The sequence below is a fragment of the Pristis pectinata genome, chromosome 1 (assembly GCF_009764475.1).
Source record: "Pristis pectinata isolate sPriPec2 chromosome 1, sPriPec2.1.pri, whole genome shotgun sequence".
NCBI classification, from domain to species: Eukaryota; Metazoa; Chordata; class Chondrichthyes; order Rhinopristiformes; family Pristidae; genus Pristis; species Pristis pectinata.
In genome coordinates this window covers 33,824,598-33,841,387 of record NC_067405.1, presented here as the reverse complement: position 1 = coordinate 33,841,387, position 16,790 = coordinate 33,824,598, and the positions used below count along the sequence as shown (strand labels likewise).

Sequence of the window (16,790 nt, the reverse complement as noted above, 5' to 3'; positions counted from 1 at the left end):
TAAGCAACAAAATGGAAGCAGCAATGCTTTCTGGTGAGAATAATAACACACCAGGTATTGGACCTGGAAGATCCCATTGTGCTGAGTGTTAACTCTGATAACATTTTAAGAGTGTTTGTTGAAGGACTGCATGTTGTTTTTCATTTTACTGTGTTCAGAATCCCAAGCATAAGATATTAGAACACATTATTCTGCCACCTGTTTTTAGTGGCAGTTGTTCATTATTCCCAGCAGAACCATATTTTATTTTTTGATGTTTGCTCTGTTATGTTGCTCTTTGAAGGGCTTCTCACAACTACTGTAGCCTGCTGCTCAAAATTTCTAAAGGAACTTGGATGACTGTGTTCTTATACAACATTACTGACATAGACATTGAGAACATGCATCACAAGCATGGAAGGTGTGCCAGGAGACCTATAAGAAGAAGGACTCCAATTGCCCACATCCCAACTCCTTCTGTAGGAAGTGTTTTCACGCAATCACATTTGTCTCTCTGAAGGACAAGCACACGTTAACAAAAGCAGCCATCATGCAGATATGTGGCTTCTTGTATAAAGACTTAAATCTGGGCATTGGCTGCTCTCTCTGTAGAAGTGAAAGTCATGGTAACTCTGAACTTATTCATCTTGGACCTACACCATATTGTACAGTTTTACGCTGCATTAGAGAGAGATTTCAGACACACTCTACTCTTGCAGGGATGATCACATTTTTCCCCCAGCACTAGCAGAGAGCAGATGACAAAGCATGCATGCTCATTTGTTAACAGAACTACAATCCCAAATATAGAGGGCCTCAAAAACTGTACTGTGGCACTAGGGAATCTATTAAGACCTCAAGTTCTTCACCAACTGGAAGAGTTTCCACTCCCTTAATACTGATAATTGACAGTAAGAACTTCACAATGGTCAGTATAACCTTCTCAGTGAGAACTCACAACTCCTACGTTAGTTTATTCCACCATCTTTATTTGCATGTGAAGAATTATCAGCATGGATGGACCCTCAGAGACAAAGGTTATCCTTCTCCATCATGGTCCCTCACACTAATACAGGTTCCAAAGTCCCGAGCAGAGCAAATATGCAAGGGCAATGCTACAGCACATAGGCTCGTGAAGAATTCCCATAAATACACTGAAGATGAGATTCTGTCCTCTTCAGCTGTCAAGGGGCCTTTAGAAGTACTCACCCAAACAGATCTCCTGCTTTACTGTAATTTGCTGACTGCTGCATAAATTTTGCTAACAACAAAGCAGAGCCTCTGGCAGAGTAAATGAAGCAGGTGCACTCTGGCAACACAGAGCAGCAGTCTCAGATGATGCAAGAGGACAGGGACAATGGAAGACTGTGCCAGGCAAACTAACTCTCTGACTGAACTGTAAGGCATCAACTTGTGGACCACTAATTTCATTAGATCACAGTGTAACCAAGACAGATGGTCAACAAGCATCCCCCCCATCCCCTCTCCAAAGTTATCAGCTTTAAAATTAGAGTGGAGGCATTTGTGTTCGTCATACATTGATTGAACCATTTTCCAAAAGGCCTGACATCCTTCTTCATCCAGAATTAATACTGTATTGTAAATAACTAATTTACAACAGTATATTCCATCAAATGTAATTATAGCAGAGATTATGACATCAAAAGTTAATTTATGCAGATACATTGTTGTACAGAATAACCCCATCAAATATTATTGGGAAGATCAACATGTTCTCAATCAGTTCTCTGACCAAGACCCCAAGGGATCAGGCTGACAACTTGGTGTGCATCTGCTGTTGTAACACAGCTATTGCTAAAGCTTTCAGACACATGATTACCGAGGATCTACCCAAAAACTGCTTGTGGGACCCAGTCCCGATAAAGGATCTTTGACCTGAATCCCGAACACTTGTTTCTCTTTCCATAGATGCTGCCTGACCAGAAATTTCTGTTTTTATTTCAGATTGCCAACATTCGAGTTTTTCATTTCCAACTTTCGATCACAGGCTCCTGCACAACAACTTGTGCATTCAGAGCACCGGAATGCTCATGGGTGACATCTAGCAGAGCTCCACTTGGAGCTTTAGCCTCCAGAGTCAAATATATTCCTTGAACCAACTGTGCTTGTGCATGCATAGAGGCTCCAACAACATCCAGGAGACCATGTACTATTGGGGTGACCAAGACAGGATTTATGTACAACCTCAGCAGCTGAGTTTATATTCTCTATGCTTTAAGTGCCAAGTTACGAGAGGAAGAACACTGACTCCTTCATGGTTCCCACCAGCTGCAGCAAACTGTCAGTCAGGTGACTCATTGCCCTTAGCAAACCGTTAGGCATAATCTCCTGTATGCCTCCCTTTCATGGTGCTCATCGATGTCTGGCCCAATAGTCAAGAGGACATCGGACTACTTCCCTTCCCATTTGATCTAAAAGCAGCCTACAAGTCCCAAGAACCTCATCTTATGAAATGGAAGACTCTAGTCTAGACTCTTGCTGTTGATTCTTTGTGGTGCCTATACCCAAGCTGGTGCTGTGTGGAGACAGATGCAATTGTATAGTGTCCTTTGCTGCAACTGGGATCTCCATCAATTCAGCAGAATCAAGATCACAAACTTTTTACTGGAATGTGAGAGGAAATAAACAGCATGAAGAATGCTACTGAAAAGCAATGAACTAAAATGTAGTCAGCCAAGGAAAGACCCGTAATGTGAATAATAGTTGAGTGAACTCATACAGCAATACACATGATCCTGTTAGGGTGCTCTCAGCACCTTCAACAACTTGTGGCTGACCCTTAGCAAGTTCTATAAAGGAGGAGCATGTGTTTTTTCCAAAGATAAACAGCTCTTTGGAGGAAGAGTCTGCTATTCCCAGTTGCTGAATCATGCAAAAGGAAACTTAGTCCGTGTGTGCTTATCGTTAGACTAGTTGGTAGTAAGAATGAGATGTATCACATGTACCTTCTATTTGCAGTTATGGCTAAGAATGAGTTTTGTCAATCCATTATTGTTGTGTGGAGACTGAATGAAGGAAAGTAAAAAAATAAATTTCTGGTAAGTTGAATTGTTTGAACATGAAGTCTCACTCTGCCATATCTGGTCATGGTCATGAAATCTCATTCACCCTTATCCACCTTTCTCTGGAATGGAGAGCGTGCTCGTAGCTCTCTTGCACCGAGTCCTGAGTCCTTCTGGAGACGGCCCTAGCCAGCTTCCTGAATCCCCTTACACAAGATAGATCCCTGCTTTCACATCTTTCTCTAAGAGCCTTTCAAGATGCTCCCTAGTGTCAGGTTCTACTGTGTTATACTACATGTTTGTTGATGTTGGAGCAGTCCCTTGAAGCTGTAACCCACTGAAAAATTAGTGCTGTTTCGTAGCATTATTAGCTCTACAATGCAGCACTTGCAGTTGAAACATGACAACCAAATTTTTTTAAATGATGGCAATTGAATATAACAATTAAAATATACTTTCATAAGCAGTATATGTTAAATATGCTATGACGTTACAGCTGCTTTTTGCTTTGGGCTGTATCCAATACCCAGACACTTTACCTTGCATGTTGATTCACAAAATCTACCTCAAGGGACCAACTCAGAGCACTCTACTTCTCAACAGTGGAAAAAAACTGGAATGATAAATTCTCAAACAAGACTTAGTCAGTACACCACAGCTTCAATGGTATTTAACCCTACATTTTCCCTAAAATATAATTTTGCCTATATGTAAGTAGGAGTACTTCTCAACATAAGTTATGGCAGATCTAATGTTAGGATTTCCAAAACACTTTATTGTGATAAAATTATACTTCAATACTCTGACATTAATAGTAATTTTCAGTGCAATGAAAAAAGTTTTACGAGCCCTCCGTCACCAATAAATGGTCTCTCATTATAAAAAGACAAATGATCACCACCAGAAAATATCTGGATTAGAGATGCAGGATTTCTTCCACTTAGGCAAAATAAAATTTCATTAGTAACTCGATAAATGGCTTCTGAACGTGGCTGGGTCTATTAAACAGTACCTTCCTAATATAGTAATTTCACCACAGGATTAATTAACCCTTCTGCTTTCAACTGTAGGATAGATCTTTCTCTGCTCTGTGTCAGGAAATTAGCAATTGTTAGGTGTTGCACAGGAAAAGGAGACTTCCCCCGACTCCCATAAATCAAAAGCTCTGCATGTTTGTTGCAATCTTTTGCAGCACAGGCATAACAGGTTGGATACAGCAGCATTACAAGAAAGACTATCCTACTGCCGAACATCACATGTCTATTTTCTGGGCTGTTTACAAATGTGAACAACTATTATGAAGCAGTTGATCAGCTTTTGCTAGATTGGCAGTTTTTTCTAAAACTTAAAACACCAAGTCTTGGCAGAAGGAAAGTTACATTTCAATCTGGTTAATAGTTGCTCCTGGAACTATCTGCAGAAGCTAGCAGCTAGACAAGATGAATTTGCAGTTATTTATATAGTTCTGTATGTAATCTCAGTGTATACCAAAGCACTGCACGGTCAACGAACCACTTCTGATGTGCAGTCACTGTTGTGGTTCAAGTAGTTTTAAATTTTCAAACTGTCAGATCCCGCGGGGAAACATTTTGTAAATAATCTGTTTTAGGGATGGCGGCTGAAGTATTTCACAGACTGAAGACACTTGCAACAGTTACACATTTTTTAGATTGACGCTCTTGCCACATAAAGCCTCATCTTTTGGTCAAAATAGTGCCTTCATGTTATAAAGCCACATTTAATTCTCTGATTACTCAAAAAGGGCATGGCAAATGGAGAATCTTATAAGGAGCAGTTCTTGACTACAGCTAAATCCTTTCACTTATCACAAAAGTAGAGGGTGATTGAAAGAACGTGTTCAAAACGGGACAGCAACAACTTCAAACTTGGTTAAAATAAACTGAATTAGTGGCACTGATCAGATATTAGTCCAATGATGACAATTCAGACCAGCATCTTTAGGTTAGGAAAGTAACATTATAATAAAAGAAAAATAACTTTCATAAAGACTTTACTCAAGTGAGCAAACAGACTTGACATTTTATTGATAAATAATAAATTGCTCAACTTAACCTCAGAACTGCCAAAGTAGAAGCAACTCTGCTTGGAGAGTTGATGATCCTGCAGCTCACCAAAGAAATTCATTACAGATATGGCAGAATACATTTACAAAATTGCAACAGCTAAATTTCTGTTGCCTTTCATGTAATAATGTGCGATTCATTACCCCATCATTAAATATTAATAATAAACTAAAATCAACTTACACTGTAAGCATTGACAATCAGTTGGATGATATTCTTTGAATCCTTGTCAAGAATTTCTACAGTTGTTCCAGGAATCAGGCTTGTAAAATTCTTCAGAAATAGAAACACATATAAACATATTGCATCTACAGTTTAAAAACATCTTTGGGTAGCAAAATAGAGAGTATAATACATCTGATACCTTGTAAAGTATATAGTGGGACTGGGTCACAGCAAATATCAAATGAATGTTGTTCTCTGCCAGCTTTTCTCCAAGAAGTGCAAGTGATGGGTAATCCTAGAACCAAAAGAATAAGAGAAAGTAGAAATGTATCCTCCATCTCCAGCCAGGACACTGTCCCACTGTTCCAAACAGCATTATATGTGATTACACATCCCTAGATGCTAGAGGATTGGTAACTGCCAATATGACACCCTTGTTCAAGAAAGGGGACAAGAACATTCCGAATAACTATGGGGTGCAAGTTTAACATCAGTGGTAGGTAAAACATAGATTATAGAACAGTACAGCACAGGATCAGACCCCCTGGCCCACAGTGTTGTGCCGAACTAATTAAGCGCCTAACCAAACTAATCCCTTCTGCCTACACGATGCCCATATCCCTCCATTCTCTGCACACTTATGTGCCTAAGAGCCTTTTAAATGCCTCTTTCGTATTTGCCTCCACTAACACCTCTGGCAGTGCATTCCAGGCATCCAGCACTCTCTGTGCATTCCAGGCATCCAGCACTCTCTGTGTAAAACAAAACTTGCCCCGCACATCTCCTTTGAACTTACGCCCTCTCACCTTAAATACATGCCCTCCAGTATTAGACATTTCGACCCTGGAAAAAAGGTACCAGCTGTCTACTCTATCAATGCCTCTCATAATCCATATAAATTTCTATCAGATAAAGTTCTAGAAACAATAATCAGGAAAGAAAGATGAACATATGACAAGTTTACATTAGACAAAGAAAACGGTTCTATGATGGAGGAATACAGGACGAAGAGAAATGGGACAATGAGAGGAAGAACATTTTCAAAGAAATGTCGCAAGTAATCACTGCCTGTAAGACAGAAGCAGAGATGATCAATGATTTCAAAAGGATTTTGGATTGATACTTGAGACAAATAAACTTGCTTGATGACATATATATGGAACAGGGAATTGGGATTGAATGGATGGCTCTACAGAGAGCCGGTGTGGATCTGATGAACCAAATGGCCTCTTGCTGTGCTATAATGACACTACAACTCACGAACAGCTGATGCAACATATTTCCGTGCAGCTCTTTTTCCCCCTCAATAATTCATTTTACTGAAGTACTGAACAATGATTGGAAACCATTTACATTTGTATTTTCTCTGCTGGAAATATGCATCACTTTAAATCATGTAAGCTTGACATTTAACTGATATACTGTTCCTCTCATGCAAATAAAACAGCTCCTTACTTGCCTGTGGGATATGAGCAATTCATTTCACTTGTCTTATGTTGACTTATTACATTCTTCCTCCTCTATATATGGCTGTCTATCCCTAGCTTTAAAATTCTGCTGTTCTTACATCTCTTTACCCTTTGTTTTCTGTGCCATAATCCCACCTCCCAGAGCTCTTCAATATGAACAGCAGGATTCATAACCAAAATGCTTCTCATTACACTGATCTTGGATGAAGTATAACTGCACTGAGCCACTAACCATCCCAAATGATGCTATATTGAGGACCACTGAAATATTTTTCAAAATGAATCATAGCTGTAAAAGAACAAACTGCTGAAGGGACTCAATGGGTCGAGCAGCATCTGTGGAGGGAAAGGAATAGTCGGCATCTTGGCTTGAGACCCTGCATCAGGACAGAGAGTGGGGAGGGAAGGTAGCCAGTATAAAGTGGAGAGGGGAAGGGGTGAGACTGGGGCCAGCAGGTGATAGCTGGACCGAGGAGGGGTGAAGGATGATGGGCAGGTGGGACTGGAGGCTAGACGGCTGCTCATACCTAACCCTGGATCATGACCCCACCAACGGACACCAGGGTTGACTAATGTTGGGGATGGGGGGTGGGGGTATGGGAGGGAGAACAAAAATGGGAGGACTGGAGGTGGATCATAATGAGAGAGAGAGAGAGTAGAACTCAGGAGATAAGGATTAGATGAAATTGGAAAATTGAATATTCATACCATTGTGCTGTAGATTACCCAAGTGGAATATGAAGTGTTGTTCTTCTAGTTTGTGTTTGGCCTTGCCCTGTCAGTGGAGAAGGCTGAGAATGGACTGGTCAGTATGGGAATGGGAAGGGGAGTTGAAATGGCATACAACCAGGAGCTCAGGATGGCCATTGTGGACAGAGTGCATGGGTTCTGCAAATGGGTCATCTAGTCTGCACCTGGTCTTGCCAATGTAGAGGAGGCCTCATTGGGATCACCGATGCAGTAGACAAGGTTGGAGGAGTGCACACGTGAATCTTTGCCTCACCGGGAAGGGCTGTTTAGATCCATGGATGGTAGCGAGGGAGGAGGTGTAGAAAAAAAAATTGTTGTACCACCTGCAGCTGCAGGAGAAAGTGCCGGGGGTCAGGGATGGATGAGTGGACCAGGGAGCCACAGAGAGAATGGTCACTGCAGAAGGCAAAAAGGAGTGGAGAGAGGGAGATGTGGCTAGAGATGGGACCCTGCTGCAACTGGTAGAAATGACAAAGGATGATGTGCTGGATGCAGAGGCGAGTAGGACAAAAGGTGAGGACTTGGGGAATCCTATCTCTGTTCTGTTTGGAGGGGGTGGGGGTGGGTTGAGAGCAGAAGTACCGGAGTCAGAGGAAATGCAAGAGAGGGCTCCATCAACCAAAGTAGAGGGGAAACCGTGTTTCCCCTGGAATGGATGACCTCATCTTGAGAGCAGATGTGATGGAGATGGAGAAACTGGGAGAAAAGTATGGCATCCTTACAAGAGACAGGATGGGAAGAGGTGTAATCTAGGTAGCTGTGAGAGTAAGTGGATTAATAGCAAGTGTCAATGGAAATGGAGACAGGCAGTACCAAAAAAGGGAGAGAAGAGTCAGAAATGGTCCAAGGCAACTTGAGAGTGGGTTGGAAGATAATGTTGAAGGTGATAAAATTGGCAAATTCCATACAGGTGTAGAGATCAGCACTAACGCGGTTGTCGATGTAATGAAGAAAGAGCTGAGGAGTGGTGCCAGAGTAGGTTTGGAACAAGGACTGTTCCACAGAGCCAACAAAATGTCAGACGTAGCTACGGCTCATGTAAGTGCCCATGGTTACACCTATGATTTGGAGGAAGTGAGAGGAATTAAAAGAGAAGTTGTTCAGGTAAGAACAAGTTCTGCCAGGTGGATGAGAGTGTTGGTGGAGGGGAATTGGTTTGATCTTGTTGCAGAAAGAAGTGGAGGGCCTAAGACCTTCCTGAAGGGGGGATGGAGGTGGATAAAGACTGGACATCTGTAGTTAAGATGAAGTAGTGGGGGCCAGGGAATCAAACGTTGTCAAAATGGTGGAGGAAAGCAAGGAATCCCAAATGTAGGTGGGAAGAGAATGGACAAGGGGAAAGAGGGTAGAGTCAAGGTATAAGGATATAAGTTCAGTGGGGCAAGAGCAGGCAGAAACAATGGGCCTACTACGACGGTTTGTGAATCTTGGGCAAGAGATAGAAGTGGGTAGTGCAGGGTTGGGACACTATCAGGTTGGAGGCTGTGGAGGGGAGATCTCCTGATGTGATGAGATCTGTGACAGTGAGGGAGACAGCGACCTGGTGCTTGTTGGTGGGGTCATGACCCAGCACGAGGACGTGTCCAAGAGCAGCTATCTGGCCTCTAGTCCCTTCTGCCCATCATCTTTCACCCCTCCTCAGTCCCCCTATGACCAACAGGCTCCTGTCACACCACACCCCTCCTCTTTATATTCCCAGTCCACTTTCAGTCCTGATGTAGGGTCTCAAACCGAAATGTCGACAATTCCTTTCCCTGTCACAGATGCTGCTCCACTCACTGACTTCCTCCAGCAGTTCATTTCTCACTCCAGATTCCAGTATCTACAGTCTCTTGCATCCCCAGAGCAAGTGTAGGCTGATTAACAGCAACTTCCTCTTTGAAGATTTGGCACCTCATGTGATGCTGAGTGCAGTCATTCATTTGATTTATTTTTTCTGTATTTTACATTAATACTGTTTAGACTTAAAATATAGAATTACAGACATTGTTATTAAAAAGTGCAAGGAGATGACATATATCTTCTCCATTTGGTTAAGATTTATGCATAGAATACTAGCGTGTGATGTACATTAATTTGTTCTTTTAGCAATTCCCGTGCAACTGGGCATCCCTCATTTCCCATGAGTGCTGGATGGCTTAGAGTATACTGTATAGAGTATCTCGTGCATAAAGTTTTCAAAACACACCACAACTAATTTACCATGATATGTTTTAATACAAGGTCACATAAATATAAACAGATATAGTCCTGTGCGTGGTTCTGCATAATACCAAAAAACTACATAATTGTGCCCAAAATAACCCCATAGAATGCTAACATCTCATTTTTATACCATTAGTTTTTCTTCCCCCCAAAAGAAAAAAGATGAATTTTGATTAATACCAAATCAAAACAGTCAGATGCATTGCAAGTGATAGAATATTAATTTGATATCTTACATATAACTTTACAGACTTAACTGGGCAAGTATATTGGTGTGCTGGACAGGAAATAATGCAGGAAGGTTAATGGGGCCACTTCTATGCACTTATACATTAAGAGAGCAGGACTACAAATTCAACAGCAGTGAAAAGTTTAGGGGGAAGTACACGTAGTTTCACATTTGCAAAGAAAAAAAAAGTCAAAACAAAAATAGTCTGAATTTATTATATTCCTGCACAACTGGAATGCATGTAAAAAAAAAGCTACCATGAATTTTCCTTCTCTACTTTAAAATCTTAACGCATTCACTTTAATTACCACTTGCACAATATAAAATGCACTGCCACTACATGCCGCAATATGAACACCTCACAACGTACAACATCTATCACCAGAGGAACAAGGACAGTAAATGCACAGGAACATCATTGCCTCCAAGCCACAAACTACTGGAATTTAGAAATATGTTGTAGTCCCTTGGTAGTATCCTCATCAGGTTCACTGTAATGATTCACCAACACCCTCAAAAGTAACAAGATTCGCTGCATGTTGGGCCTAATACCAATGTACATATCCTATGTTAAAAAAAACAAAGACCACCACCAGTCTTTTGGCACAGTCAGTACATTCTAGGAATAAGGCAACACAGGTTTTTATAATACCCATATGTATTACAATGTAAATGCATATTATGTATGCGACTGGTAAAACACAAGGAAAGAAATGTTCTTACTGAACAATCTAAAAACTACTCTATTATGATACAAAGAAGTAATGGGTTAGGCTCACCATTTGTGTGGAAAAGCCATACTCATTGTGTTCATCCAGGTGACACTGACCATCATTGGGTTGGACCAGACCACCAAGTTTGCCATCCAGTGCAATATGTGGCACGTCATCAGTGGTAAATACCAGTAAGTGGGAAGCCTCCTTCCGCCAGCCTATTTTTTCCTTTGGAAAAAAAATAAAGTAACACATGCCAGTTTCACTTTTAAATTCTGTCTTCCTGTATATATGAAACATTTAGAATCACTGCTGCAACTACAGATCTTCTTGAATCATTGCAGAGGTCTACACACTGCCACGATCTGTACAAATCCATATAATTGATAGAAAAGAATTTGGCAAGCCTTAGTGTGATAAGGTGGGTGGTCTCAGGAGTCAGGTAAGCACTTAATTTACCCCAGTGCATCAAGTGACATACAGTGAAAAAAAAACAATAGTTACAAAGGAAAAACCATGATTTAATAGCATGATTTGAAACGTTTGAAAACATTGTTCATGTCATTTAAACTTCCCATCCTCCCACCAGAAATGAATATGCCACAGGATTTTGCAAATTACTGTAACAAAAGTAGAGCACAGCAGCAGGCCTTCAGCCCACTGAATCTATAGCAACCATTAAGTACCTATTTATATAAAATGCTACTCTAATCCTATTTTATTCTTTCCCCCCTTCCCATCCACGCCTCCAGATTCCACCACTCACCTACACATAAGGGACAGTTTACAGTGACAAACTAACTTGCACATCTCTAGGATGTGGGAGGAAACCAGAGCAAGGAGAATGTGCAAACTTCACACAAATAGCACTAGAGATTAGGATTAAATCCCACTGGAGCTCTGAGGCAGCTCTACCAACTGTTAATTTTCTGCAATTTTATGTGTCTTACCTGCAACTCAGCAGCAATTTCTTTGAGGTTCATCCCTCAATTTAGGAAGGACCTCATGGAAAGGAGCCACTTTATCCTATCATAGGATAAAGCTCAAATGACATTACAACCAAGAAATCCCCAGCTTTACCAATGGAAGTTGAGGTCCTACTCCATCAAATGGTTACTAGCTCAAAGTCAAGCCTCAACAAATGCATTAGCACTCATATAATTTGTTAAGTAATAAAAAGAAAGACAATTATAAAAAATAGTAACCAATAATTATTTTATACAGGTTAAACAAGAAAGCAATTAATTCTGAAGAAGAGGAATATATTGGATTAAATGATCAGATAAAGCTGGCAATATTTGTATCAGGCAAAATGCTAGCTCTGTCACCCATTATTTGCTGCAACATAGTAAGAATTCTGTCAGAGCACTTTCTCACCTTGCAAACTGCTGCCTGCAGTATTGCATCAAAACCACCCTCTGGTGCGTCACGATTTCGAGATACCACTTGCTTCTGAACTTCAGCATTGAATTTGTCAGACTTGTCCGTCAATGACAACAGGTGTCGGAATCCAAATGATGGGACACATTGTGGAAACAGCTTGTATCTGCAGGAGGGAAACATGGCATTAGCAAAGGTGAGATATCTCATTCACTGGGATAATATTTCTTCTATGCGTACATGCCATATACAGTGGGAGTTCATGTTAGTATTAGAATAGACAGCATATTGTTTTTAAGTGGTCTGTACCGCACATCGCAACTTTCACAGTCAGTCCAGTAGTAGACTCACAATATTTACAAAGGTACATACATATTGGGTCCATATTCTCAATAAGTATGACTGATCTAAAAGGTCAAGTCTACCAAAACTAAAATATATAATGGGGAAAAAATACCAACTATTTTTCTATATATGAGGAAGTGGAGGGATGGGTTAGTAAGTTTGCGGATGACACAAAGGTTGGAGGTGTTGTGGATAGTTTGGAGGGCTGTCAGAGGTTACAGCAGGACATAGATAAGATGCAAAACTGGGCTGAGAAGTGGCAGATGGAGTTCAACCCAGATAAGTGTGAAGTGGTTCATTTTGGTAGGTCAAATATGATGGCAGAGTATAGTATTAATGGTAGGACTCTTGGCAGTGCGGAGGATCAGAGGGATCCTGGGGTTCGAGTCCATAGGATGCTCAAAGCAGCTGCACAAGTTGATTCTGTGGTTAAGAAGGCATATGGTGTATTGTCCTTCATCAATTGTGGAATTGAATTTAGGAGCCGAGAGGTAATGTTGCAGCTATATAGGACCCTGGTCAGACCCCACCTGGCATACTGTGCTCAGTTCTGGTCACCTCACTACAGGAAGGATGTGGAAGCCATAGAAAGGGTGCAGAGGAGATTTACAAGGATGCTGCCAGGATTGGGGAGCATGCCTTATGAAAGCAGGTTGAGTGAACTTGGCCTTTTCTCCTTGGAGCAGGGAGGATGAGGGGGGACCTGATAGAGGTGTATAAGACGATGAGAGGCATTGATCATGTGGATAGTCAGAGGCTTTTTCCCAGGGCTGAAGTGGTTGCCACAAAAGGACATAGGTTTAAGGTGCTGGGGAGTAGGTATAGAGGAGATGTCGGGGTAAGTTTTTTTACTCAGAGAGTGGTGAGTGCATGGAATGGGCTGCCAGCAACGGTGGTGGAGGAGGGTACGATAGGGTCTTTTAAGAGACTTTTGGATAGGTACATGGAGCTGAGAAAAATAGAGGGCTATGGGGAAGCCTAGTAATTTCTAAGGTAGGGACATGTTTGGCACAGCTTTGTGGGCCGAAGGGCCTGAATTGTGCTGTAAGTTTTCTATGTTTCTATATTATTCCCTTCATTCTTGTTTAACTTTGATCTTTACTAAATAGAACTCTACTTGAGACAGATGCCTTAAAAAAAAGAGAAAATGCTGCAAATACTTAGTTACTCTCTCCACAGATCCTGCGTGACATGCTGCATTAACACTGAAGGTCAATTACTACAAGAGAAAGGAAAGTTTTAAGACATGGAGAAAGGGAGCGCTTTTTGAAACATATTACTTGGTCCACAATGTGACCCTGAGCTTCTGGTTATCTGTCACTTCCATTCTCTAGCCTACTCCCACTCAGACATTATTGATCCAATGTCACACTGCTCCTATAAAGCTCAACCATCTCAAATAATAAGCATTTTTGGCATTTTTCTTGATTTACTTCAAATTTTCAGCATCAACAGTGCATTCCTTTTGTTTCATTAACATAAAGTTTTACATATCATCCATTTTTAGCATACAATCTCTCCCATCTTTCCTCTGGTTCTTCCTTTGACTCCACCCCCCCCACCAACTGTGACGCACCGCCATCAACCTTGTTTCCTGTTTACCAATGCTGAATGACCCTTGTCCAATGATGCACTGTGAAGACCACTTTGTCCTAGGTATCCTACAATGGGCACTCCTGGCAAAATATGGTTCTGTATTGCTTTAAAAGGACATGCCAGGGTCTGATGCCACTCCCTGATCCTAGGCACCACACAGGCTATTTTGGGCCAGTGGCCATCAACCCATGGCCCCTGAAAAGGTGTCTCATAATTAATTCAGAAAATAATCCCATCCTATCACTCACAAGGAAAGTTTTCAGTAGAGAACTAATGACCAACATATTGCTATGCCCCTCTAGTGCAGCCTTACGGTGGGAAGAGACTTCTAGGCAACAGATTTTTACTGGTTATAAGGACCAATCTCTTGTGCATTCAATGAATACTTCACTTATTTGGTCTTAAAATTAAACAAAACCAATAAAAAGGGGGGGGGGGGGGTGGGAGAAATCACATACGAATCCCAAACTAACTGACCTGAAGGAAACATTTTGACGTTAAATAAATGTCTTTTTATTAAAACCATGTTGTTAAATATCTAGTTCTTTCAACAAGTTTCTTTCTAAAACAAAAATCACAACTCATGCTTGGTAACTCAAGACTCTGAAGTTGTGGCTGCTGGTAATGGAAACAACAATAATCCAAAATATTAATGATTATATTCAAAATTCTTTAGCAAGTATCTTTATTTATTATTAATCAATTATTTGAGATAATTTATAACCTATCTTACAACACCGAAGCAAAAGCAAAATGCTGCAGATTCTTGAAAAATGAAATGAACACAAAAAGTGCCAGAAACACCCAGGTCAGGAAGCATCTATGGAAAGAGAAACAGAACTGATTAAAAGTAATCAACTTGAAATATTAACTTTGATTCTTTCCCCACAGATGTTGTCCAAACTGCTCAATTTTTACAGTATTTTCTAAAATTTATGACACCACTAAGTTCATGTGATAAGACGTGTACAATAATTTGAAACTTAACAAGATAACAGCAAACAAGAAATATGGCAATTTATGAAGAATTACACATTAAATATCATGTTAATTTTAATTTAACTTGCTTCAATTTATAAATGAGTTTTTACAACTTTGCATCATCCTTAATGGTGGCAGTTTTAAACTTGATTCACTTAAACTGAATTGACTTTACTGACCTTAAGGGATTAAAACCAAAAGGCAGAAAATGGTGGAAACACTTAAAGCAGTAATTGATCAAACAGAAACAAAGTTAAAGTGTCAAGTCAAAGAAGGGTTGTCAGAACTGGAAAAATAAGGAACAAAGCTGCAGGGAAGATGAGGTAGGGATAGGACAGAGAGAATAAATATCTCTGACAGGATGAGGCCAGGGTTACTGTGGTGATAAGCTGCTGGTGAAGCTATCTGATTGATCTTATTGGAATTACGAGATAAAGAAAGATTAATCTACAAAGATTTCAAATAATTTAGTAGAATACATGAATATTAATAGTCAAGCATATAATGTATAATTTGCATAGTAAAGCAATAGAATCTAAAAATTCAGAACTGGTCAACAACACTAAACAATTAATAAATTAATGTTTGTATATTCTATTCTCCTTTCTCAGTTCAATTCCATTGAAGTCAATGCTCCCAAATTTTGGGAGCAGAGAGCAAAGCACTGTTGCTACTATATAGTTCATTTAGCACAACTGACTGGAAATGAATTGCTAGGTAATTTCCTGCAAGACATATATGGAACCAAATCTCAAGCAGTATTTAGAAAAGACTTTCAATGTGATAATGGATACATTTATAGCTAAAGGATTTAGGATTTAAACTAGACTTTGGTTTAACATAGAACAGTACAGAACAGGAACAGGCCCTTCGGCCCATGTTGTGCTGAACTATGTTTTCAATTGATCATTTTATCAGCAGCAAACTAATAGCTTCATCTGGCTGCACCTTTTCACAGGTGATACTGAGGACTATGTTTTCAGTACACAATGAAGCTCATGAAGAAACAACACAAAATTGAAAATTCATGAAATATTTGATTTCAGAAGAATTTCAAATCATTTAAGAATGAACACTGAAGATTACATTTTATAAAATGTAAATTCGATTTAATCTGAATTCTCTTCCAAAATAACAATGCTACAAGATGAATATATACACATATATTTTCATGTTTATTTTTACAAAAATACTGGGTGGACGTAAAGGTGGTATATGTTAAAACCTGTATGCTCGAAGGAATTTGACCATGGGCCTTACAATTTGTCTCTTGTGGCTTTCATCAACCTGTTGGGCATATTAAAGACAAACAAAAACAAATCTATTGCATAAATTCTTATACGCTTGGACAACCAACTTTCATGCTGTGAAAGAATTTTGAACTTAAATAGTGGAATGAGGGTTAATGGGTTACTTCAGTAATGTTAAAAATCTAGACAAATTTATTTTGTCATTTAAAAAATGTTAGGAGGGCGAAAAAGAAATAATGCCTTCTCAGTAGAGCAATTAGATTGAGAAAATGTACATTGTTTTATCAAAAGATTAGATCAGGAACTTCCATGCATGTTCACAGATTTGGTCCTCTCTTTTAAGAAAGGATATATTAGAATTGGAAGCAGTATAAAGGAGATTAGCTAAGCTATTTTCTGGGATGAGAGGGTTATCCTGTCACAAGTGGCTCAAGAAATTAGGTTACGGTCTTTGAGGTTTAAAAGAATGAGCAGTTATCTTATTGAAATGTGCAAGCTTCTAAGAAGGCACGATAGGGAAGATGACAAGATGTTTCCACAAGCAGGAGAAACTCAAATAAGGAGACATGTTTACAAGATTAGGAAGTAGTCATTTAAAATTTTTATTTTTAAGAGGGCAGT

At 39.9% G+C, this 16,790-nt stretch overlaps 1 protein-coding gene across 1 annotated transcript in view; it reads right to left on the bottom strand.

Moving 5' to 3' along the window:
- The window catches only part of itgb5 (integrin, beta 5), a 105,990-nt gene that overhangs the window by 73,419 nt on the left and 15,781 nt on the right, over positions 1–16,790 (bottom strand). Inside the window, exons 5-8 of the mRNA XM_052018009.1 lie at positions 11,995–12,163; positions 10,684–10,845; positions 5,451–5,546; positions 5,270–5,359 (exon numbers count right to left, since the gene is read on the bottom strand). Coding sequence (XP_051873969.1) covers positions 5,270–5,359; positions 5,451–5,546; positions 10,684–10,845; positions 11,995–12,163 — 517 coding nt within the window. The remainder of the gene's footprint in view (positions 1–5,269; positions 5,360–5,450; positions 5,547–10,683; positions 10,846–11,994; positions 12,164–16,790) is intronic.